Genomic DNA, 23,687 nt, shown 5'->3' on the forward strand with positions numbered 1-23,687 from the left:
TCCCAGAAAAGCAGAGGTAGAGTAATCAGGACAAGGGAAGTGCCAGTCTTGTTCATCTCTACTCTAAGCTGACTTCTAGGCACGTTTCCCCTGCCTCTCATTTTGTGTGTCATTCAGTTTTCAGTGACTCTTGTAAATTATAATAGCAGGTAAGGCATATAGTATAGCAACTGTTACATAGTAATCTTATCAATTATTGGTTCTCTTTGGTTTTAAAGATAAAAAGGTGAGTAACTGGAAAAATTGGGAATATTTGGCTTAAATAACAGACAACCTAGGAAATAAGACCTCTTTCTTCAAAAACTGAGTTAGAAGTACAAATGTCAGGAATGGAAGTTGTACAGTGACAGTGTTTTCTAATGATTACAAATGAGCTGTTTTGGAATAAAGTACTTCAGAAGATAGGGAATCCCAACAATGCTTTGAGTTCCTTTCAGCTTATAATTCTGCCATAATGGTAGAACCCAGGGCATTTCAAACACTTCAGTTTACCTGTATAAAGGAGAATATTGCTTCTAGATAATCTCTGAATCCAAACTAAAATTCTGTAATTTGTTCCCTTTTCATTGATTTTTGGCCTTATGAATCTTCTTAACTTACTTTAAGGTACAACTGTAACCGCTATAATGAGGATGATGCAAAGGCAGCAAGAGATGCACAGGAGGTAAGTACATTTTTTTCAGGTTACAGTTGGACAGGAATGTGCATTACATGTTTATTAGGGAATAATTTATCAGAAGTTTCCAATTCTGAAAGAGTTGTGGAAAGACACTCCAATAAATACCAGGTATCTATGTACATTTAGAAAGGGAATCTTATCTAAAATGCATATCAGTAACACTCCTGTTTATAGGTTTGCTTGCTTTCTTTTAATTAATCTAGTCGTGTAGTGCTGTTCCAGGTTTTAGTGTCAAGATTTTCTCATCCTAGCAAGGAGTCGAGAGAACAGTATTTGTTAAATAGCTTTACTGCTGTTTATATGCATTCTTGCTTCTTTTTAATTTTTTAACCTCCTTATTCATCAAGAAGATGAACTGATTTAGAATGAACTGCCTCAAGAAGGGGGAGTTCACTCCCTATTACTGGTTAGCAGTATAACTCACTATTGTAGAAGGATTTACTTTTTTTTTTTTTTTTTTTTTAAGATTTTATTTATTTATTCACGAAGAGACACAGAGAGAGGCAGAGACACAGGCAGAGGGAGAAGCGGGCTCCCTGGGAGGGGCCTGACATGGGACTCGATCCCAGGGTCTCTAGGATTACACCCTGGGCCGAAGGCGGCGCTAAACCACTGAGCCACCCAGGGATCTCCCAATTTTCTTTCTTCCTTTCCTTTCCTTTCCTCTTTCTCTCCTCTCCTCTCCTCTCCTCTCCTCTCCTCTCCTCTCCTCTCCTCTCCTCTCCTCTCCTCTCCTCTCCTCTCCTCTCCTCTCCTCTCCTCTCCTCTCCTCTCCTCTCCTTTCCTCTCTCTTTCTCTCTTTCTCTCTTTCTCTCCTCTCTCCTCTCTCCTCTCTCCTCTCTCCTCTCTCCTCTCTCCTCTCTCCTCTCTCCTCTCTCCTCTCCTCTCCTCTCCTCTCCTCTCCTCTCCTCTCCTCTCCTCTCCTCTCTCTTCTCCCCTCTCCCCTCTCCCTTCTCTCCTCTCCCCTCTCCTTTCTCTTTTTCTGATTTAAACAGTAAGTGTAAGGACACTTGAGTGGCTCAACAGTTAAGTGTCTGCCTTCAGCTCAGGGTGTGATCCTAGGGTCCTGGGAATTGGGCTTCCTGCATGGAGCCTACTTCTCCCTCTGCCTTTGTCTCTGTCTCTGTCTCTCTCTGTATCTCTCATGAATAAATAAATAAAATCTTTAAAAAAATAAAATTAAAAAGTAAGTGTGGATTATGATCATCAACATTTTTGAGTTCTTTCAGCCTGGTAATTCTTTCATAGTGTAGAATCCTGGAATTTATTCCTTATATTCATCTATTCCATATTGAAATTCCCCAGTTGTCCCAAAAATATTCTTTTCAAATGGTTTTCCTTGCTATCATTCACAACTTCTGTTGCTTATTATTATTATTATTTTTACTTTTTAAATGTTCTTTTAAAATATATTTCTAATTAAGAATACCATAAACACAAAAGAATATATATAACTTAGTCTATCATATTGTTAGAGATGAGAGTTTTGTGTCTCACTATTTTAAAAAGCTGGAAAATGGTGTTTTGTATTTATAAATGATGGGTGGTGTTTCACAGATGCTCACAATATCTGTGATCCTTTTAAAGGAAAAAAAATCCAAAAATTCCAATGTTGATTTAAATATTACTTAAATACGTTTCAACATAAAACCACCTGTGTAAACTCTTATGCTCATATACAACTATATAACCAAACTAAGAAAACAAAATCTGTGAGACTCCAGTTAAAATTAGTTTGACAGGTAAGTTGTTTGTTGGAATTAAATTACTACTGATAAACTGCTGGGTGGCCCAAGTTTTTTTAAATGAATGTTACTATGCTACTAAGTGCCATGTGGCAACTTGTTTTCCCACTGACTTTCTAGATGTCAGTAATTGCAAATCTTTAATCCTATGGTGCATCATGATTTGATTTGATCAGAATTTATTGATTTATTCGTTTTCATATGTTTTCCTCATTAGCTCAGTACAATTAAAGTTAATGTTGCTTAAGGCCAATTTTAGCCATTTCACAAATGTAAGACCTGAAATAAAACTTCAGTTCTTTGCTATAAGTTCATTGAGAGGATCCCAGAGTGTGTTTTCTTTAGGTTGTTGTCAGATTTTAAAATATGTTTAAATCCTATGGTCTATTTAGACCAGATCATTTGGCTTCCCTACCCCACTCCCATCGAGTATACACAGACTTCAATTTGAGATGCATCATTTCATGCAGTTTTTTAAATTTCATGTAGTTTTAATATAAAAGTTCTATATTGACAGTCATGCTTTTCCAGCCCCCTATTTGGACTTGATTCCACCATTATATTCTTTTTTTTAGCTCAATTTTTCATTGCATCTCCTTCTGTTGTTGTTTTTTTAATCTTAGCCTTTTTCCCTTAAGGCTTTCTCCTCCTGTTTTAAATAGTCATGATTGTCTTAAATCCTGTTGAAGAAACCATAAATTTCTCCAAAGTTGATTCTAATTCTGACAATAGTTATCCTGAGTCTACAGAGAAATGTTCTTTTTTCTTAAGCTACATTGTATTTCCTAATTACTGTGGTATAGGCTTTTCATTTTTACCATTGAATGAAGAGTAATCTAGCTAGATCTAGCCAGATATGGTATTTACCAGTAGAGAAAAGTATATGGGTTATCCTTGGCCTCATTTGGGTGCTGGTAGACTCTCTTTCAGAGATCCACAGGGAGGGTGTATTACTATGCATAGCTTCTAAGCTAGTTTCTCACATGTAGATTCTAGAGGCTGGAACACGTTATTTTTCTAGTTTGCATCTTTTGGACTAAACTAGAATCTTTGATTCTGTGAGTGTACAGAGAAAGATTTCATAGGAATGGTTTTGTTTGTTTATTTAGTGGGCACTGTTCCTCCCAGAATGGAACACACCCTTACCTACCCATCTGGCCTCTTCCTTCCTCACTTTCCCTACTCCCATACTCTGGCATAGTATTCACTGGGAATTGTAGCCTTAAAAAGTACTAGAAGATTGGCACACAGTCCATAAAGAAGAGAGATGGTAGTTGAGTACCCTGGAAAGATGGTATACCTGTGTTGTAGAAAGTTATTGACTCAATATACTACGCCACAGTGCTAATCTTGGTGGACATTTGGATTTTCTTATTTTCTAGACCAGGAGAGTCAATACGATTTTTCTGTGAAGGGCCAGATAGTAAATATTTTCAGCTTTACACACTGTATGGTTTCTTGACAACTATTCAACTCTGCCTCTGCTCTTGTAATGCTAAATCATCTGTAGACTCAGATGAGTAGGCATGACAGTTATGGACAGAAGCTGGACAAAGTTCCAAGTTAACTCTATTTACAAAACCAGGCAGCAGCTGGACCTGGCTTACAAGCCAGAGTTTGCTTACCCCTGTTCTAGGCAGTCAGGTTTGTTGTTTTGGATTTTTTTCCAAAGTGCTTTCAGGTTATCACTCACTGCATTCTCAATCCAGATTCTGGCATTTGATTTAAAAGTTGGTCTTACTTGCAATGGTGGTATGGGTTTTCTTTCATGTTGAATTTTAGAAGTGTTTTAGTGAGAAGCTATTTTAGAATTATTAAATCAAGTCCTCTAACATATCATGTATTTTAATATGGTAGTTTTGTTTTTCCATTTAATCTTGGAAATCTGACAGGCTTGAAAATATTAATGCTTTGAGGGGGAGATAAAATGCCAAGCAGATTATTTTCTACATATTATATTTGATTAACATAATTTTAGATTAACACATATTTATTAACATTAACATTAATCTTTAATATTAAAGATTACTGTTGAATGAATATTAAAGATTACCATTTAATATTAAAGATAGATATTAAAGCTAATATTTAATCTGCTTTTTAATCTAATAACAATTATATATAATTGGCATAATTTTCCATTGTGTAAGCTTTGATTTGATACCTGTCTGATTCTTGAATAGTAATATTAGATTTTTTGAGATGTTTTGGTATTGTATGATAGAAGAACCTCATGGTTGACTAATTATGTGGTTCAGATTAGTATTTGAAAGCTGGAGCCCAACCTCAGGGCCTGCTAGTGTCTGTGCTATTTGTAGTCTCTCAGGCCTAAAGAGAGGAGGAGGAAATGATAGTAAAAAGAAATATGCATGTGTGATAAGAAACCTTTTCATAGTGGTTTCATTTAACAAACATTTATTAATTATTTTCTGCATATTAGGCACTAGAGATAACAGTATTACTTGTTACCTACCTTGGGGTGCCTGGGTGGCTCACTTGGTTAAGTGTCTGCCTTTGGCTCAGGTTGTGATCCTAAGGGTCCTGGGGTCCTGGGGAGGTCTACTTCTCCCTTTCCCTCTGCCCCTCCTCCCTGTTTGTGTGTTCTCTCTCTCTCTCTCTCTTTCAAATAAATAAAATATTTTTAAACATAAGTAATAAATAAAAACAAAAGGTTGCATCTCTAGAGATTGACAGTATACTGGGAGAGACCAAGGTGAATTATTATTGCAGCCTGATAAATAAAACAAATCTAGATCAGATAATACTTCATGTATCTTTAAAACACTTTTAATATAACTGCAATACCATTATTATCTTTGTATATATATTTATTATGTTTTTAAAGCAAAACTTTAATATTAACTATCCAGTGTTCAGATGTCTCCATTTATTTCATAAGTTTTCTTTTATAGTTGGTTCAAATCAGGATCCACACAGGGAGTTAGATTTGATTGACATCCCTTGAGTATTCCCTATTCTATAGGTCTTCCATTCCTATTTTCCCTCCACATTGCCATTTATTTGTTGAGGAAGCTAAGTCATTTTGTCCCAGAGAATTTTTCATATTCTGGATTTTGTTGATTGTAATTTCCTGGTATCATTTAATAGGCTCTTTTATCTCTGTTTTTCCTGAAACTGGTGGTTAATTCTAGATACTTGAATTCAGACTCCATTGGGGAGTATCACCTACCTGGTGATACTGTATACTTTCTTTCGTATTATATGAGGAGTTATATGATGTCTGGCTGCCTCTCTGTTGTTTTCTACTTTAAAATGTTGATACTTCTTACTTGTTTACTTACTGCATACTGCAGAACAGTGCTATCCAGTAGAGCTTTCTATGATGGAAATGTTCTTTATCACCACTGACCAAACATGCGTGTTGAGCACTGGGGAACTGAAATTTTTTTAATTTAAATAGTGACAGGTGGCCGATGGCTGCCATACTGGAAGTATAGCTATCAGATATTCATAGCAGTATTAAATAGCAAAAGATGGCAAGAGATGTGTTTGCTCCTGATTTTAGCCTAAATCCCTGTACTGTTTCATCAGTAAATATGGTATCAGCTTTTGTGTGTATTTGATACATTTGTTATAATTACATTTCCTTAATTTTTCTTAATGGGACAGCGATCTAGGGCAGCCCTGCAGAGGTACCTGTTCTACTGTAATCGCTATATGAACCACATGCAGAGTCTACGCTTTGAGCACAAACTCTATGCTCAGGTGAAGCAGAAAATGGAGGAGATGCAACAGCACAACATGTCCTGGATTGAGGTGCAATTCCTGAAGAAAGCAGTTGATGTCCTCTGCCAGTGTCGTGCCACACTCATGTACACTTATGTCTTCGCTTTCTACCTCAAAAAGAATAACCAGTCCATTATCTTTGAGGTAGGAATAGCTACTGAGTGGGGAAGAAAAACCCCCATGTCATAGGACTACTTGGTCTTTCATAGATAAGATATATAGAGTTTTAAAAGCTTCTATCTGCTCAGAATTTAGATATCTTGTCCTAAACTGCATTCAAATTAATGTGGTTTAACCAGCTAATGATTAAGTGTGCAGACTCTAGAGTCAGCCCTGAATTTGAAACTGGACTTAATCAGGTTTTAGCTCTATTGACTTGGAGCAAATTACTCAACATCATTTATATTTTTATTTTAAAATGGAGATGATACTGGGTTGTCTGAGTGGCTCAGTTGGTTAAGCATCTGCCTTCAGTTCAGGTCATGATCCTAGGACCCTGGGATTGAGCCCTAAGTCAGGGTCCCTCCTCAGCAGGGAACCCACTTCTCCCTCTCCCTCTGCTTGCCATTCCCCCTACTTGTGTTCTCTTTCTCTGCTCCCCCCACCCAAAAAAAAATCTTTAAAATGTTAACAAGCTTTAAGTGAAATAATACATGTATATTGCTTATATAGCAACTGGCACATCATAAGTTCTCAGTAAAAGCCTTTATTCAGGCAAAACTAATATAAGATATTAGAAGTTAATATGGTGGTTACTATTCGTGGAAAAGTAGTGACTAACGAGGGCTTTTAGCAGTAATGGTTTTTCAAATAGAGTGGTCATTTGAAATTGATGCACGATAATGAAAAGAATGAGGTCTTAACATTTGCTACATGGATAGACCTAGAGAGAATAATTCTGAGTAAATTAAGTCAGAGAAGACAAGTAACCATATGATTTCACTTATATGTGGACTTTAAGAAACACTAATGATCAAACAAAGAAGAAAAGGGGAAAAAAAACCACTCTTAAATACAGAGAGCAAACTGGTGGTTGCCAGAGAGGAGGTGGGTGGGATGGATGGGTGAAATAGATAAAAGGGATTAAGAGGTATATACTTCCACTCACAAAATAAATAAATCATAGAGATGAAAAATATAGCATAGAGAATATAGTCAGTAAGATGGTATTAACATTATTTGGTGACAGATGGTGAATACACTTATTGTGATGAGCACTGAGTAATGTACAGAATTGTTTAAATCACTATATTGCACACTTGAAACTAACATAACACTGCATGTTAAAAATTGATGCATAAAACATTGATGCCTGTAAATGGCAAGAGATACGGTGATTTAGATGGATAAATGTATAGGACTAGCCATAGTACTAAAGGATAACGATTTTAATCTTCCATGGGTTGTTGCAAGAAGTAGGTGCAGCCAGCTATATAAACAGGAATGGGTTTATGTTTTTTCCGTAAGTTCCCTCCTTTTTTTGAATTTCAGCAGACAGCAGTTTGCAGAAGTAGAATATTCCAAAAGACTTTTCCTGATTGTTTTTAGGACTTTCTCTTAATATTCTTCCAGAGGTAATGGATGAATCTTCTGTTCTTTTACCATGTAAAAAATTATACTAGGAAAGAGAGAACAGGTTGTTAGAGGTGAAAGTGATAAAGAGCTGACGGGTAGAGAAACCACCTGTGAAAATTACAGTCACTGTTAAGAGCATTCTCTAGGCGAGGAAGCCAACGAGATGGTACGTCTTTCAGCTTTCATCTAAGCCAGAATTACTCTGTATTCCTCCTCCTCTCTTGCAGAATAACCAAGCAGATCTAGAGAATGCCACAGAGGTGCTTTCGGGCTACCTCGAACGAGATATTTCCCAAGATTCTCTGCAGGACATAAAGCAGAAAGTACAAGATAAGTACAGGTGAGATTTCTTGACCAGTTGTTGAGCTAAAATTGCTGCCCGTGTGCCACTAAGTGGGGAAATTTGATGATAGTGAAACTTGGATTTAACATACCCAATAATCCCGTTGCTGCCACAGATTTCTTCTGTCTTTTGGGCAACATATTGCAGATAGTGGTGCTAGTCAAGCATTTATCCCACTGGTTCTGCTTCCATTTAGCTTTATTTGCTTAGTTGCCACATTGTGAGGAAGAAAGAACCTAAGAAACGGCAAGTGGTTATTAGGAGGAGGGGTGAGATTAGGGTGCTTGTGCTAGCCTGGGGCTTTAGAGCTTTTATTAGATTTGTTTTTTTCCTAAGGAGAGGATTACTATGTCCTAGGGGTAGAGGTTACTTCAAAGCGTGCTACCTCTTAAGCTAAAGATGCAGAATGTTTGCTTTCTCAACGTGGAGCTGTTCTCCCAAAGTTGTTTCCTTACCAAAACTAGTATCTTTTTTTATAGTAGGAGAAACCTTTGGGCATTTGGAAAACTTGGAGATGTAGTCCCAAGTAATATTTTCACTTCCCTTAGTCAACTGTAGCTACTGCATTGCGTTTATAGTCACTTTCACAGTTAACAAAGATTTTATAGATGTGAGTAACCCTTAAAATTACTTTTTTCTGAAACTGTTACTTATCTGTAGAATGACAGGATATGCTTAGGAATTTCTAACATTTTGTTTCTCTAAAATTAATCTCCAAAACTGGGATTCACAACTTTTGAAGAATACCTTTTTAAAATTAGAAAATGATTTGTTGTGTACATCTAGACCTGAAAATGTACCTATTAAAAAAAGAAAAAAACAAGTGCTTGTTCCCAGTCTGGATAAACTGTAGGAGTGCCTTAAAAGAATAAGTTAATGCCTCTTTTTTTTATTACTGGAGGCTGACAAGTGTTTTGTTTTGTTTTGTTTTGTTTCCTCTGATTGCAGATACTGTGAGAGTCGACGAAGGGTTTTGTTACAGCATGTGCATGAAGGCTATGAAAAAGATCTGTGGGAGTACATTGAGGACTGAGAATGGCCCTGCATAAAATGAACTCTGAAAACTTTACCATCTAGAGTGCTCATGCAATTAAAACAAAACAAACACAAACAAGGAGGCACTAAGCCTGTTCTGACACCTCTGGTCTGTAGTACCAGAATTCTGTTTTGTTAACAGAAAGTTTAAGTAAATTATATTGTAATAAAAAAAGGTAGATAAACCATTGTACAACAGTATTCTAGGCCGCCAACAAAAGTGTGACAGACACACTAAAAGCCCTCCAACTTTAACTTGTAACGTAGCTTCATTCTCAAAGCTGACTCCTTTTTTTCTTTTTCTTTTTCCTGAGTATAGTGCAGTTAAAATTTAAAACAGCTCCTTGACACTGCTTTTCATGTCCAAACCAGCCATTTTGTTGTACTTTGGTAAAGGACCTCTTCCCCTTCCTCCCCTACACATACAGATACACCCACACACGCAGACTGACTCTCTTTCTCTCATACCCCAAGGTCATGAGTGAATTAGTGAATTAGTTCCTTGTAAAGAAAATTCTTGGGGCAGGGAAGGGGGTAGGCAGCAAGAGGAATTAAACAAAAAAACAAAAAAACTTTGTATATGACTTTTAAAACAAGAGGACAACACAGTATTTTTCAAAATTGTATATAGCGCATATGCATGGACAAAGCAAGCGTGGCACGTGTTTGCATAATGTTTAATTACAAAAAATATTTATTCTTTAAAAATCTTCAAGATTATGTCTATTTGCTGTGCATTTTCTTTCAGTTTGCTTTATCTTTCCAGGGTTGAGGGTTGGGATAAAGGTGTGTTGGTTTAGCACCTCCGGAAGACCTAACTAGAGCTCTTTGATTTTACTTTCCTGAGATGACTTTGCCCTTTTTCCTTTTGATGTGTCCGTTAGTGGCCATGGGCCTCATGCCTTGAATTCCGGCTCTTGATCAGGGACAGGGAGCTCAAGCCCCGCCCCATGCCATGGCCTGACAAGGGCTATAACAGAGAGCTTTGTGCTGTCTTTCAAGAATGACCCAGTCCCCAGCCTCCTCCCCCTCCACGGCCTCTTTCATCTACCTAAGCCTTTGTGTGCCCATGTCTTGCACACACCTGAAGGCTTCCTATGCTCCCTCTCACATCCAGAGGAAACATTTCAACTTTTTTCCCTTTTTTTTTCCCTTAATTGCTGCTTTTGAGCCTCTTACGATTTTAGTTATGGCTCTTCTCTCACCCCTTCTTTACATTAGGGTGTCAAATAGAATGTTTTTGCTTTAAATATGAATATAAATAAATAGCCATTCACTTAGTTTCAGATTGTGAATTTAAAATGGCAGATACTGAAATTGCTTGTGTGTGTTGCTGTGGGTTCAGTTTGAAGGCAAACACCCCCTAGAACATAATATTCCCATCTAGTGCATTTAAATAGAAATCACTGAGTTTGCTTCTTTTCTATTGTCAGCAGATAGGAGAATTAATAATGCATTTTAGCTGTGATGTCCATTTTTATGAAATTTCTACTAAGAGCTATGTTAAAAGTAAAGGATGGTGGTGGTTTTATTAACTATATATCTGTTTAGGCCATTCTGGCTGTGGTATTTTTCAACAGGTCAGCATCCCTAAATCTGTCAGTTTTATACAGGAGTGCAGAGTGAACTAGGCAACTAGATCAAGAGGTCTTAATATCAAATACCAGTTTTCGCGACCTCTTTGTCTTCCTTTAAATGTCTTGCGCCTAGGGAGTGTTTACCATTTGTGAGGCAGCTTTGTCTGCTCTTGCATTGTACATCTTATTACTCCATTGGGAAGTAGATTCACTTTCCTCTGGCCTTTTGCCTAAGTTAGGCTTTGCTGAATCAACCCTACTTTTCCTTTTAGAAAAAGGTTGTTACATGAGATGTACTTGCAACTGTTCTTTTCCCATCAAAAATCAGTGAATGTTTGCTGAGTATATTATGCTGCTTCCTTAAACCACTTGTCGCTTTAGGATCAACTTCAACCCTACCTTTTATCCTCCCTTCCCTTGCCACTTCAGATGCAAATCTGAACTCAGTGTCTGCTTCTTTCATAGTTTCTTCTCCCCTGTCCCCTATCATTCATTTGACTTTATTTTAAATGACTGCATCAATCTTAAAAGACATTTATCAAAACTAAGGAGATTGTTGGTTTTGTTTTTTTTTTTTTTTAACAGAAAGCTTGAATGAGTTCCTTTCCCTGGTAACTTTGAAAAGCAGCCAGAGTTGCTATCTAGATATATGTGGCTCCCTTAAAATGTTTTGTGTATGTGTGGTGTTTTTAAAAATCTTACCAGTTAACTGCAGTATCTAGGTTTCAGTGTCATAAATCCTCTTTACATGCCCCCCTTGCAACAAGTATCCAAAAACAATGTGTGTACTTCATAATATCAGCCCCACCTGTGCTTTTTAGAGATGCTTTTTAGTTTCAGTGTTGGCATATTACCTAAGGGTATTGCAGTTGTGGGTGCATTCCCTAATTTGTATGGATCAGGGTGAACTGGCCTTTTCTGAACTTCCAAGCTTTTAACAGCTATCTCCATATTTGACAGAATTCCCTGAGTTAATTGCTTTCATTGTTAGTAGCTTCAGTGACCCCAGCTGGGATAGGCAAGCCATATTGTATGACAGCTTCCCTATTTCACCAACCTAAGTCTTTTTGTCAGAGGGCTCTATTCACGGTAAGCACCAGGGTCTCCTAGTTTTCTTGAGGGCAGTTACATTGTCTTTTGAAAGTGCATGCTTCATTTGAACAATTCATTGAGCAGTAGATGGACTTTAAATGATTTTCAATAAAATTTTGATCCAAAGCTCAGGATACACACAGTGGTAAAATTGAGTAGCATATGATATCATCAAACTCTAAATTCTGTGTAATTTGCTGCGACCCAGATTGTATGTGTTTTATGTGTGTTTAAATAAATATATTAAATACACATGTGTATACATACACACATATATAACAGATCCAAGACTGACTGACTTGATTTGAAATGGTTGAATCTGCAGTGTGAAATGTGGTTCAGCCACAATTAGGAACTGAAATTTAGTACAAGAGAGAAAAGGACTTGATGTAACAAAATCCTTTAGCTACAAATCCCGGTATAGAGCACTTGGGGGATGGGAGGGGGCGGGTTGGTGAGACAATCAGATCGGTAAATTGATTAAATGCTCCTAACCCTGTAATTTTGTGCATAGAGCACCCTGTGCTGTGGAAATAACTGTTCTTAGATTTTCATTGTAACTGGACTGTTCAGGTTGCCCAGAGGGAAAGAACATTCCTAATTCTAATAAAATAAACTTTTATTTTGTTATTCCATTAGTTACTTATGTTTATTTTTATAGTTAAAAAAAGATATATTGGTGGCCCAAGTCACCTATATTATGTGCCTTATTCACTGTTCCTACTTAATATAAAATGACAAGATTTGGTTCAGTTTCTTTGCAGGGAACTGTGAATGAGACCATCCCCAACAATTAACTTGGTTAAATGAAGCCTTCAGAGCATTTTCTGAAAGCTTTGCAATTTCTGTCTTGAACACTGAATTTAAATTGCTCTTTGTGTTGTAACAGTGATATTATTAGATGTTCAGATTTTTGTCAATTTTTTTAACATAAAATATTTTAAAAGTCATTTAAACTCCCTCACATTGCTTCCATTTAGCTTACCCTTAAAAGCTACTAAGTATCTCCTAGAGGGATGGAGGGAGAGTTTTATCTTAAAGTCCCCATAAGTTGGAGATCCCCGTCATTGATATTCTAGCCAAGTCCAGATTTCAGGACAATTTAATTTGGTTTTATTTGGATCTGTTCATGTATCACTTTTGTCTTCAAAGCACTTTAACTTCTATTACTGTCTACAGAGGTGTAGAAATTGCTCTGTTTTACAAAAGAAGAAAATGAGGCTCAGCGAGGTTAAGTGACTTGCCCGAGATTTCAGTTTCTTCTATCTGAGGCTCAATCAATATTGTACTACCTCTTTGTATATTAATTGGATCTCAGAATGACCTAGCATTCAGTACTCTGAAAGGTGGATCTTAACTACAGTGTTGTGCTTTCAAACCACATAAAAGACTACACTAATGCCTGTTTGAGGAATGTTATATACTATCCCTGATCTTTAATTTGTTGATGCAGGGTTTCAACTAATGTGGCTCTGTGTTTTGCCCAATCAGATCAAACTAGCCATGAGAGAAGAATAGCCCTTCCCACTTTGCTGATTAGGACAGTCCTCATGGGAAGACTATCACATGTGATAGTTGAGAGTAAATGGTTCAGCATTATTTGATTTGATCTAGTGGCCAAGCAATTTGCAGTTAATTGGTCTAGTTATTTGCTCAAGTGAATTTTTAATATAAAGAATTTTGGATAGCCAACTGGAACTTGTTACAGAATCTGTTTTATAGGTGATAACTGAAAATGGACAAAACAGCCAATATCTACTTGTTCTCAGCATTTCTCCTTGGAACTGGAAGGCATATGGGGCTTTAAGAAGATATGTAGTGAGCGTGAGCATTATGGGAAAATCTTGGCTCCTTCAGGAATAGGAAAAAGTGTGGGCCCCTTTGACTTTGTCAAGTTTCTTTGGGGGTGTGTTTCTGGTTCATTTTAAGGAATTTCCTTCTTAATACCCCAAGATGAAATCGCCAACTTGGAAATGCTCAACTGGAAATAAATAGTGCCTATTGTAGGAGTAAACAGACAACTTCAGAGTTTTAATTTTTTGGTTTTTGTGGAATTAAATCCATTTTTAAGGCAACTCTTGGTCTTTCTCTAGGCAATAGCAGGATGGGAAAAATAACTTTTTTTTTTGAAAAGCAGTTTTTGGACTATGATTAAACCACACATATGCTTGTTTGGAGCCATTTTTGGAGCAAGAGCCAATTAGTATATAAAAAATCACACACTGATGTGTAGCAGCTCTGACAATACCAAAAACATGTTATTACAGTAATCCAGGGGTCTTGAGTAATACAGGAATCTCAAATCATATCTACAAGAGCCAGGTAAATATTTTAATAGACTACTGTGGGCTAAGTGGGCTCTGAGAGGAGCATGTGAAATACACATTACGTGAATTCTCAACTTTGAGATGTTGGTAATTTACAATATTCTTAAATGTAGGTCAAAGAAAAATTACACTTGGGCCATATTGGTTTTTAATTTGTATTAATCTTGTGTTGCTACTGATTGCCACTGTCCGTCTGACACACTGGAATCACTAAGAAGCTTCAAAAGAACAAAAACTAATGCCTAGGTTGCATGCCGTAGAGATTATTATTTAATTGCTTTGGGTTGTGTCCTGGGCATCAATAGTTTTTAAAATCTATCCTTTCCCGTCCCTGATGATTATGGAACACAGTTTGTAGACAACGTTGGGACAGTTGATCCACACGTGTATAGTTCCATGGAGGGAATACAGGTGAGCACTCGAGGTCATAAAGGACAGTGGATTTGTGGCAGATTCACAAGTTCAGGAAGGGGTTTTACTGTAGGTGGGCCCTAGCTGAGTGGGTTTTGTGGATTGGTGTCTTCTAAGGGTCTAGTGCGAAGTGCCCAACTTTTTTGTCAGTTTTCTGGTATGTGGTCCACCTTGGTGAAAATCATTTCACAAAACCCCAAAGCGGTAGAACTGACGAGCAGAGTAGAATGTTCAAGTCAGTTGGCAAGATATTCTCTTCCCAAGGGAGAGAAATCTATCTGGGAAGCCAGTTAGTGCAAAGCCTGAACAAGGGTAGTTGGTTATAAGCAAAGCTCTCATTAAGCTATTTGTGTAAAGTCAATGTACAATTCCACTTAATCACTGAGAGTTAAATTCAGAGCACTTAAGAGTTTCAAGTTTCTCACTGTTGCTTCATTCTTATGTTACAACTGTGGATTTTCGTGTTTTTATTCCCAGTGCGGTATAGTGGGAAAAAAAATCCGTATTTCTCAGCCATAGTTTCTTATGGATTTTTCTTTTGTAACATGGGGATACTAAGTATATAACTTGTTGAGTGCTTCTTGCCAGATGCCTTATATTCTCTGTATCTTATAAGCAGTCCTAAAACAAAGTAGACATTGCTATCCTATTTTATAAATGAGAAAAGAGGTTCATAGATGATTAACTTACTGAAAAATTAGAGTTTATGGTAGGGTCATGCTTGTCTAATTCCATGTGTTCATCTCATCATGCTCTGTTGTCTGTATTATAGGGATATTGTGAGGATCAAAGGAGATTAGTTGGAAAACAAAGCCTAGTTACAAATAAGCATACTAATACTAATTTAGGGGAGGAAAAAAAGATTCAGAGCTGTCTCATAGACTCCCAAAGGCAGGGTGAGATTGGATCCAGGAACTGAATTGGCATTGTGTGTCTGTACATCCATGTCATTCTAATAGCTTCTGCTTTTCCTGTCATCTACCCTGTAGCCCTGGGTGTTACATATTAACTGTGCCAGACAAATGAGACAGAACCAAACAATTGTGGGACAGGATCATTAATACAAATGTGGCTCAGAGCTTACTTCTGGATCGGGAGGCAGATCTTGGGACGTCTTGCTTTGCTAGACACACAAAAGGTGTCTGACAAAATCAAAATGCCCTGAAGTTTTTCTTTCTTAAATAAATGTAAGGAATTAGTATGTAATAAACAATTATGCTAACTTAGTGTTTACCAACTGCTTCAGGTCCATATGTTTTAAACTCACAATCCCAATTGGCTCAATTGGAAGAGTGTGTGACTCTTGATCTGGGTTGTGAGTGTGAGTCCCACGTAGGGTGTAGAGAGAGAGAACTTAAAAAACAAATCAATCCTGTGAAATAGTTACCATATCCATTTTATAAGAGAATAGAAGCTTAGAAAAGGTGGGTAATTTTCCTGAGGTAATCCTTTTGTATATGGCAAAATGAAAATTCAAACCTGGAATTCTTCAGTCCAGGCACTGTTCACTGGATGTGCAGCAGTGATGCTGGTTTGTCTGAAGCTATTAACCCTGATTCTACATAAAGACTCAATAGATTGCCCAAGGTCACCCAGACAGTGGCAGAGCTGGAGACACATTTTGACCACTACACTCCATTTCATCACGCTAGATACTTCTCAGACAGCCTGGCCAAAAGTACCTGCTAAATTATATGGACTGGCTAAGGGATTTCCAGCTTTAGATTGCCTTGGAGACTCAATGACCAGTTCTTATTTTTGGTTCCTCTTTATTCAAAACGTTTCCTTTGTTGTTAACCTCAGATACTCTACTAAGAAGGACCCAAAGTATGCTTTGTTCTGTCTCACATTTGAGAACCAACCTAGTGTTTTAATGAGAGTTAAGGAGCAAGCTTCATATTCTCAAACCTTTTTCAGAAGTCCAGTCTTGCCTATTATGAGCTGATGACTTGGTTTCTTATACACAGAGTAACATTTCTTGGCTTGGTGTCTTCTTTGGCACCTGTATGAGAGTTTGGTATTTGCTTTTCAAGCTGCCTGCTTTTTGCCATGGAGTATTCAAGTTTCTTGAAGGTGATCACAGGGACCTAACTCTTGTTCTGTATAGTAGACAGTTCTCTGGACAGCTCTCTAGGCTGAAATCTTGCTTCATAGATTTTAGATTGCCTTCCCATGACTAAAGTTGGTTTCTCTTTGTGTAAGAACAAAGCTGTGCCCTAGAAGCCATTTAAGTGCGCATTAAATGGTGATTTCTTAGAATTGTGAATCTGGGGGTTGTAGAGTGAGGATTCGGTTCTCTCGAATCAATGGGCCATGGTGGGATTCCTGAAGAGTGAGCAAACACACAAAGTAGGATTTCATCCTAAGTTTTCTGAGGGACACAATCTAAAAACACACTTACTGAATTGCCCAGCTTACTCTTGCAGGGAGACCCCCTATGTATTCTCCCTCTGCAGGTCACATCATTTGCTCAGAGGGAGTACAGCATAAAGTGATAGCCAGGATTATGGAGCACCTCTTGTGGGCCTACTTGGGCAGTAGACAATGCTCTAAAATTGTAAGTTTTTGCACATGCTCTCGTCATTTATAACCTAATTGCTGGTCTTCCTGGTATGAACAAAGTTGTTTGCTCATTAATAAATTCCTACTATATGACCCTGCCTTGTGGTTCATTTTTACATAACTAGGGCAAATACTAAAGTGTTTTTGTCTAATAAAAGAGGAAGCATGACCTGAGTGTCCAACAGCTACCCAAAACTCCTGCAACTAGCTTGGAGCATTGTAAAGGTCACGGCTGCAAATATCAGAGAATGGGCTTAATGAAGAGTGACAGCATTCTACATGCCTTTGAAGAATTTTCACTTTTTTTTTTTTTTTAACTAGCTTTCAGTAGAGTAAGTTAATTATTGTACTATCTATTCATGTTAAAATCACATTAGCACAAGTCAGTGCCTTACAATGGTCAAATGATTAGTGGACAACAATGGAAATAAACTATTGTCTTAACAAAATTATTTCACAGATTCTAAATGCTGTTTCTTTGGGACACTCAATTGTGTGTTCTTTAAGATAAATTCTATAATCAAGGGCCTAGCCCTTAACAGACCCTGAGGAGAGCAAATAGGATAGGTCAGTCAGTAAAGGTTTGGAGACATGCTCCTGGAATAGGAATCGTCCATTCACCTTTATTTTAAATTGATACATAGAATCAATATAAAATGCATACATTTTACATGTTAAGTTTGATGTTTTGGCAACTGTATACACCTGTGTGATAATCCAAAAGAAGGTATAGAACATTACCATTAACCCAGAAAGTTCTTTTGTGCATCTTTCAAATAATCTCTGCTCCCCTCCCTACTCCAATGACTATTTGCTTATTTTTATCATTAATGATTTATTTTGCCTGCTTTTGGACTTTATATAAATGGAATCATGTAGTATGTATTCTCTTACATCTCGCTCTTCTTTCACTTACAATGCTTTAAAGATTCAACAATATCGTGTCTATTGATAAAAGTATTCTTTATTGCTAAGTAGCTTTCATTTTATAAATATAACATAGTTTGTTTAATCCATTCTCCTATTGATGAACCTTTAGGTTCTTTCCAGCTTGGGGGAATTATGAATAAGGCTGCTATGTATATTATTATGTAATTTTTTAAATTTTATTTTGTGGATACATGTTTTCATTTCTCTTGGATAAATGCCTAAGAGTAGAAAATTACTGAGTCATATGGTAAGTGTATGTTTAACTTTTTAAGGAACTGCCTTCCTGTTTTTCAAAGTGGTTTACCATTTTGTACTCCCATCAGTGATGTATGAGAGTTCTAGTTGCTCCATATCCTTGTCAGCATTTACTGTTGTTAGTGTTTTTTTATTAGCCATTTTAGTTGGTATAAAATAACTGTGATTTTAATTTACATTTCTCTGATAATTAATGATGTTGAGCACTTTTCATATACTTACCTTACATTTTGTATCTCTTTCATGAAGCATCTTTCATGTCTTTTCCCATTGGATTGTCTTTTTGTGATTATTACTCTATGATTTCTGGATACAAGTCCTTTAACGGATATATGTGCTGTGATTTTTGTTGTTTGGTTATAGATAATGGCTTATCCACTTTCTTACTGGGATACTTTGATGAGCAGGAATTTTTATTTTGATAAAGCCTGTCTTAATCAATTTTTTCTTTTATAGTTTTATGACCTCCAGGTCACAAAGAACTTATTTTCTTCTAAAAGTTTTATGGTTTGGGGTATTATGTCTGAAATGGATCACAGATGGTCTAGGATCCATCTCAGTGGTTTTAAGCTTTACATCTATAGTTCGGAGTTTTATATTTAGGTATATGGTCCATCTCAAATTAATTTTTGTGTTCAAAATTAGGTTTATTTCAACTTGGATATCTAGTTTCAGTAACATTTGTTTAAGAAGATTTTTCTTCACCCATTAGACTTGGCATCTTGTTTAAAAATCAATTGATTGTGTGTGTGGTTATTTCTAGACTCTATTTAATCTGAAGAACTTCTTTTAGCATTTCTTTTATTGTTTCTCTAGAGATAAATTATCTCAGGTTTTATCTGTCATGTTATTATTTTACTTTTGTTTTTTGAGGGGTATTTTAGTTGGATATAGAATTCTATGCTGACCTTTTCTTCTTTCAGTAAAACATTTATCCTCAGGTCTCATTTGTTTCTGGTCAGAAGTCATCTATAATTTTTATTTTTTTACTTGTGCATAATGTAGGTTCACCCCTCTCCCCCATGATTACATCTGCTCTTTATCTTTGGTCTTCAGCAGATTACTAGGTATGTTTATCCTTATATGGAGTTTACTTAATCTCTTGGATCTGTGTTGATGTTTTTCACTAATACTGGATATTTCTTGTCCACTATCTCTTCAAATATTTCTTTTGTTCCATATTCTCTCACCTCTCTTCTCCTCTGGAACTCCACCTATACATATATTAGATGGTTTTATATTCCCTACAGATCTTAGAGGATCTTTTCTCTATTCTCTTGTTCTCAGTTTGGATACTTTCCAATTAGCTGTTCCCAAATTCTCTAATGCTTTCTTTTAACTCCACCTAATGAATTCTGGGTGAACTCTACATCCAGCATGGGGCTTGATCTCATGATCCTGAGATCATGCTTCACAGACTGAGCCAGGCAGGCACCCCTAATATTGTACTTTTCATTTCCAGCATTTCATTATGTTTATATAGTTACCACATGTCTGCTAAAACTTCCCATTTCTTTATGAATGTTGTCCACATTTCCACTAGATTTTTTTAAGCATATTTATTATAGCAATTTCAAAAACCCTATCGATTCCAGTATTTGACTTCCACTAGATTTTTTAGCATTTTAATCAGAGTTGTTTTAAAGATCCTAACTGATAATTCAGCATCTGGGGTGTCTCTCTAGTTCTGCTCCTATTGATCCTTTCCTGTTACCATGGATCTTATTTTCTTGCACATGCCTTTGATTTGATTGTATGCTGGACGTTTTGCATAAAAAAAAAAAAAACGAAAGAAATATTACCCTCAAATTGAGGCATGCCCATTTTTCTTTAAGCCAACTTGGGTAGTGGTTCAGTTAATCTAATGTATATCTGACCTAGATCTGGGCTTTATTGTGGCTTTAAGTTGCCACTAGTTTTAAATATTTTGAAGGCAGAATCAGCACTTTCCCTTCAGTAAGTCCTGGGTTTGGGGCATTGGCAATATTCTAGAGATCTGACTTTGCTTCACAGCCAAGTCATCAATCAGTCTTTGGAAATGTGAGAGATCTCCTCTTTCTAGTGGAAAATGTGGACAAACTGAGCTAGCTGCCAGGTTTTTTGGTCACTGGAATGGGGCATGGGGGAGGTATTGGTCTCATTCCCTGTATGTGCCCTACCCTAGTCTTTTGAGGAATAATGCCCACGGAACTTTGGGTGTGGATCTCCCAGCTCTCCCACCCCACTCTTAACCTTCAAGAGTGCCTCTGATGGATTTTTCAGTGTCCTTCCTTTGCTCCCTTATTTTTAAAGGGTATCTTGTATTTGGGACAGGCTCTACTTACCTCAAAGGCAGGACTAATCTGTCTCAACTCTTCTATTACCCACTCCATTCCCACTTTATTATGTCCCTGTGCTTGGTTAAGATACAAGAGAGAAGATTGGTGAGTGGGTGCAGGCTTTCTCTGTGGACCTGGGTCCTCTCAATGCTAATATCATGCCAGTCTCCATAGGCCTATTAAAATTTTGTTAAATTTCAAGCGGTTTCTCTTATTCCCCTACCCAGAATAGTTCAGGAATATTAGCAGCCATGGGTCTGTCTTTTCTATGAAGGACTGAGCACTTTCTGGAGGTTGGTTCATTTATGTTTCTTTACGTCCTTATCTTTCTGATGAGTTTTAAAAGATTTTTGATCTTCTAGCTAATCTGACCTTTGTTTGCTAGGATGGGAGCCATATCCTCTTATGATTTTCAACATCCAAATAAGACGTGAATTCCAGGAATGAGAATTTTCAAAGTGGTTTCATTTACATATTAACTAATTTTTAAAATTAAAAGTAAATGGATAATAAAAAGTCAAATTTTATTCAGTGGTAAACAGTGAAAAACAAGTCCTCTTCCCATTCTATTTCCCCTGGCCCTCTTCATTCCCTATACAGAGACAAACATCATTACCAGTGTCTTGCAATTTCTTCTCAAAATTCTATTTAGAAAATGTGAATATACCCCTCCCAACTTATTTAAGAAACAGAAGCACACTAAATGTTTTATGCTTTACCTTTTTTCATAGAATGGTTTCATCATCTTGAAGTCTTTTATAGGCTATGTGTTAGTATGGATATACTTTGGTTTATGTGAACAGTTCCTGGTGATGGACATTTGAGTTGTGTCTTTTTTTCCCACAATGTAGTGTATATTCCTTTGCCCACATTTGCTGTTGAGTGTATCTCTAGAATCAGGAATGGGTATGTTTAAAATGCTTCATGAAGGTCCCTGGAGCTTCATATTTTATAGTGTTTTCCTAGGTGTTGGCTGGGCCCTTAGGAGTTAGTGGTATGCATTTTGGGAGGATTGGTACCACTCAAGAGGCAGAAGGTGCCAGAGAGTTGCCTAGCAGGTGGCATTAGAACAAAGCTGGCTGTTAAGATCCTATTAGTGTAGCTTTCTTTCCTTTTTTCCACTCTTTTTTTTTGGGGGGGGTAACTCTTTATACGTATATTGGGGATGTTAAAAGTTGCTGATGCTTGATTCCTCTCCTGCATCCTCAAGTACTACTATTGGGGAAAAAGATGAATGTCATTTTGTCTGGAATGCCTTAACCAGCGGTATGACTGAAATGATTCTGATAAGCAAAATTACATCCCAGGACGATTTCTAAGGGAAATGGAAACTCATTTGTTATATAAGAAACAGTATCTGTGTGATTCTAGGATCTTCCTATGAAGATGCTATGTTTTTTGAGGAATTTGTTTCTAATTACCTTTCTAATTAAAGCACATTCAACTTAGTTATTGCAATTTAAGAAACCCAACATGCTTTCTTATTTGAAAAAGGCTCTTGCACAGAAGTGCTCCATCTTTCTCCGAAGATCTGGGATCCAAGGAGAGATATGTAAACATATTATAATAACAACACCTATTTATTTAATAACATAGGCATAAAGAATGTCATATAGTCCTCATAGGACCCCTTTCAGGGAGATTTTAAATATTATGAAGTGTGTTTACGAGCTTGCCACCAACATCTGCTTCTCTAAGACTCCCCATTTAGTAATTGTACTATTCATCTAGTTGCTTTTATAAAGTTGGAAACCTGATTATTTTCCTGTGATCTCTATCCCCCCTCTCTCATTCTCCCATATACAATTCTACAGCACAGGAAATTCGTGCTAATATCCTTGAGAATTCGTTCACTCTAGTCCAAGTGAACTGTTTCATCATCTTTTGTTTTCAGTATCCTTTAGTCTCTCCTAGATGATCAATTCTTGTCCGCCTCTTGATTCATTTTCCACTCATTAGCTAATATGAACTCTTTACTTTTTTAAGTTTATTATTTTTGGAGTGTCTCTACACCCAATGTGGGGCCAAGATCAAGAGTCACATGCTCTTCTCAGCTAGCCAGATGCACCTAACACGAACTCTTTAAATGTTAAGTCTGACCATGTCACTCTTTGCTCAGAACTCTCTAGTGCCTTCCCACTGCCCTTAGAATAAAATCCCTCACATGAGCTCTGTGGATCTGCACCACTAGTCTTTCCTACCTCTCCACTCTTGCAACCAACTCCCTTTCCCTTTCTTCTTTCCAGCCACATTGGTCTTTTTGTGCTGCAAACTGGCCAAATTTCTTCCATCCTCAGGGCCTTTGCACAAACTCTTCCTTTGCCTTAGGATTCTTCCCAGGCCTGCCCACTTCCTCATCCCTGTTCCACAAGCTAATGCCTTATCCCCTAGATTTCATTTTAAAAATCTCTTACCCAGGGAAACTTCTCTGCCCAAACAAGTCTATATTGGATCTCCCTGTTATTTGCTCTTTTCCTCTGTATTTTTCCTTATTAGCATTTACCACAATTCTATAGTTATGTAGTTTTCATTTAATTTTATTTTTTTTCTAATTGAAATAGATAATACATCTGCTTGGTAAAAAATTCAAATTGTACACAAGGTATAGAATAAAAAGTCTCTTCTCTTCCCTGCCCCTCTGCTCTGCTACCCAGTTGTTCTCCTTACTAGTAACCACTTCTAGCATTTTGAATCTACTTCCAGAGATATTTTCTGAGTACACGAGCAATTATGTACATAATACTCATTTTTTGCCTTCTCTTTATTAACACAGATATATACATTTTTCTGCACTTTGTTTTTACCTGTTAATAATGTATCTTGGCAATTCTTCTGTCAATATGTAAATAGTTGCCTCTTTTCATGTATCAGATAGTAAGTACGGGCTTACCATAAATTTTTAACCTCAATGATTAGGCAATGAGGTTGTTTTCAGGCTTTGGTTATAACACACAATGCTGCATTGAATAACTTTGTATGTAAAGTCATTTCTCGCAAATGTACCTATAGAATAAATTCCTAGAATTCAAATAAGGGAATTAAAGATGATGTGCATTTTGAATTTTGGTAGTTATTGCCAAACTGCTGTCAA

At 36.9% G+C, this 23,687-nt stretch overlaps 1 protein-coding gene across 2 annotated transcripts in view; it reads left to right on the plus strand.

Moving 5' to 3' along the window:
* Positions 1-23,634, plus strand: part of ARIH1 (ariadne RBR E3 ubiquitin protein ligase 1) — a 124,281-nt gene extending 100,647 nt beyond the window's left edge. For both annotated transcript variants that reach the window (XM_038580911.1, XM_038580910.1), the window contains 4 exons: positions 607-664; positions 6,055-6,315; positions 7,974-8,086; positions 9,038-23,634. In XM_038580911.1, the coding sequence (XP_038436839.1) occupies positions 607-664; positions 6,055-6,315; positions 7,974-8,086; positions 9,038-9,122 (517 nt within the window). In that variant the 3' untranslated portion in view covers positions 9,123-23,634. The remainder of the gene's footprint in view (positions 1-606; positions 665-6,054; positions 6,316-7,973; positions 8,087-9,037) is intronic.
* The last annotated feature ends 53 nt before the right edge of the window (positions 23,635-23,687 follow it).

The sequence above is a fragment of the Canis lupus genome, chromosome 30, assembly GCF_011100685.1.
Source record: "Canis lupus familiaris isolate Mischka breed German Shepherd chromosome 30, alternate assembly UU_Cfam_GSD_1.0, whole genome shotgun sequence".
Classification (NCBI taxonomy): Eukaryota; Metazoa; Chordata; class Mammalia; order Carnivora; family Canidae; genus Canis; species Canis lupus.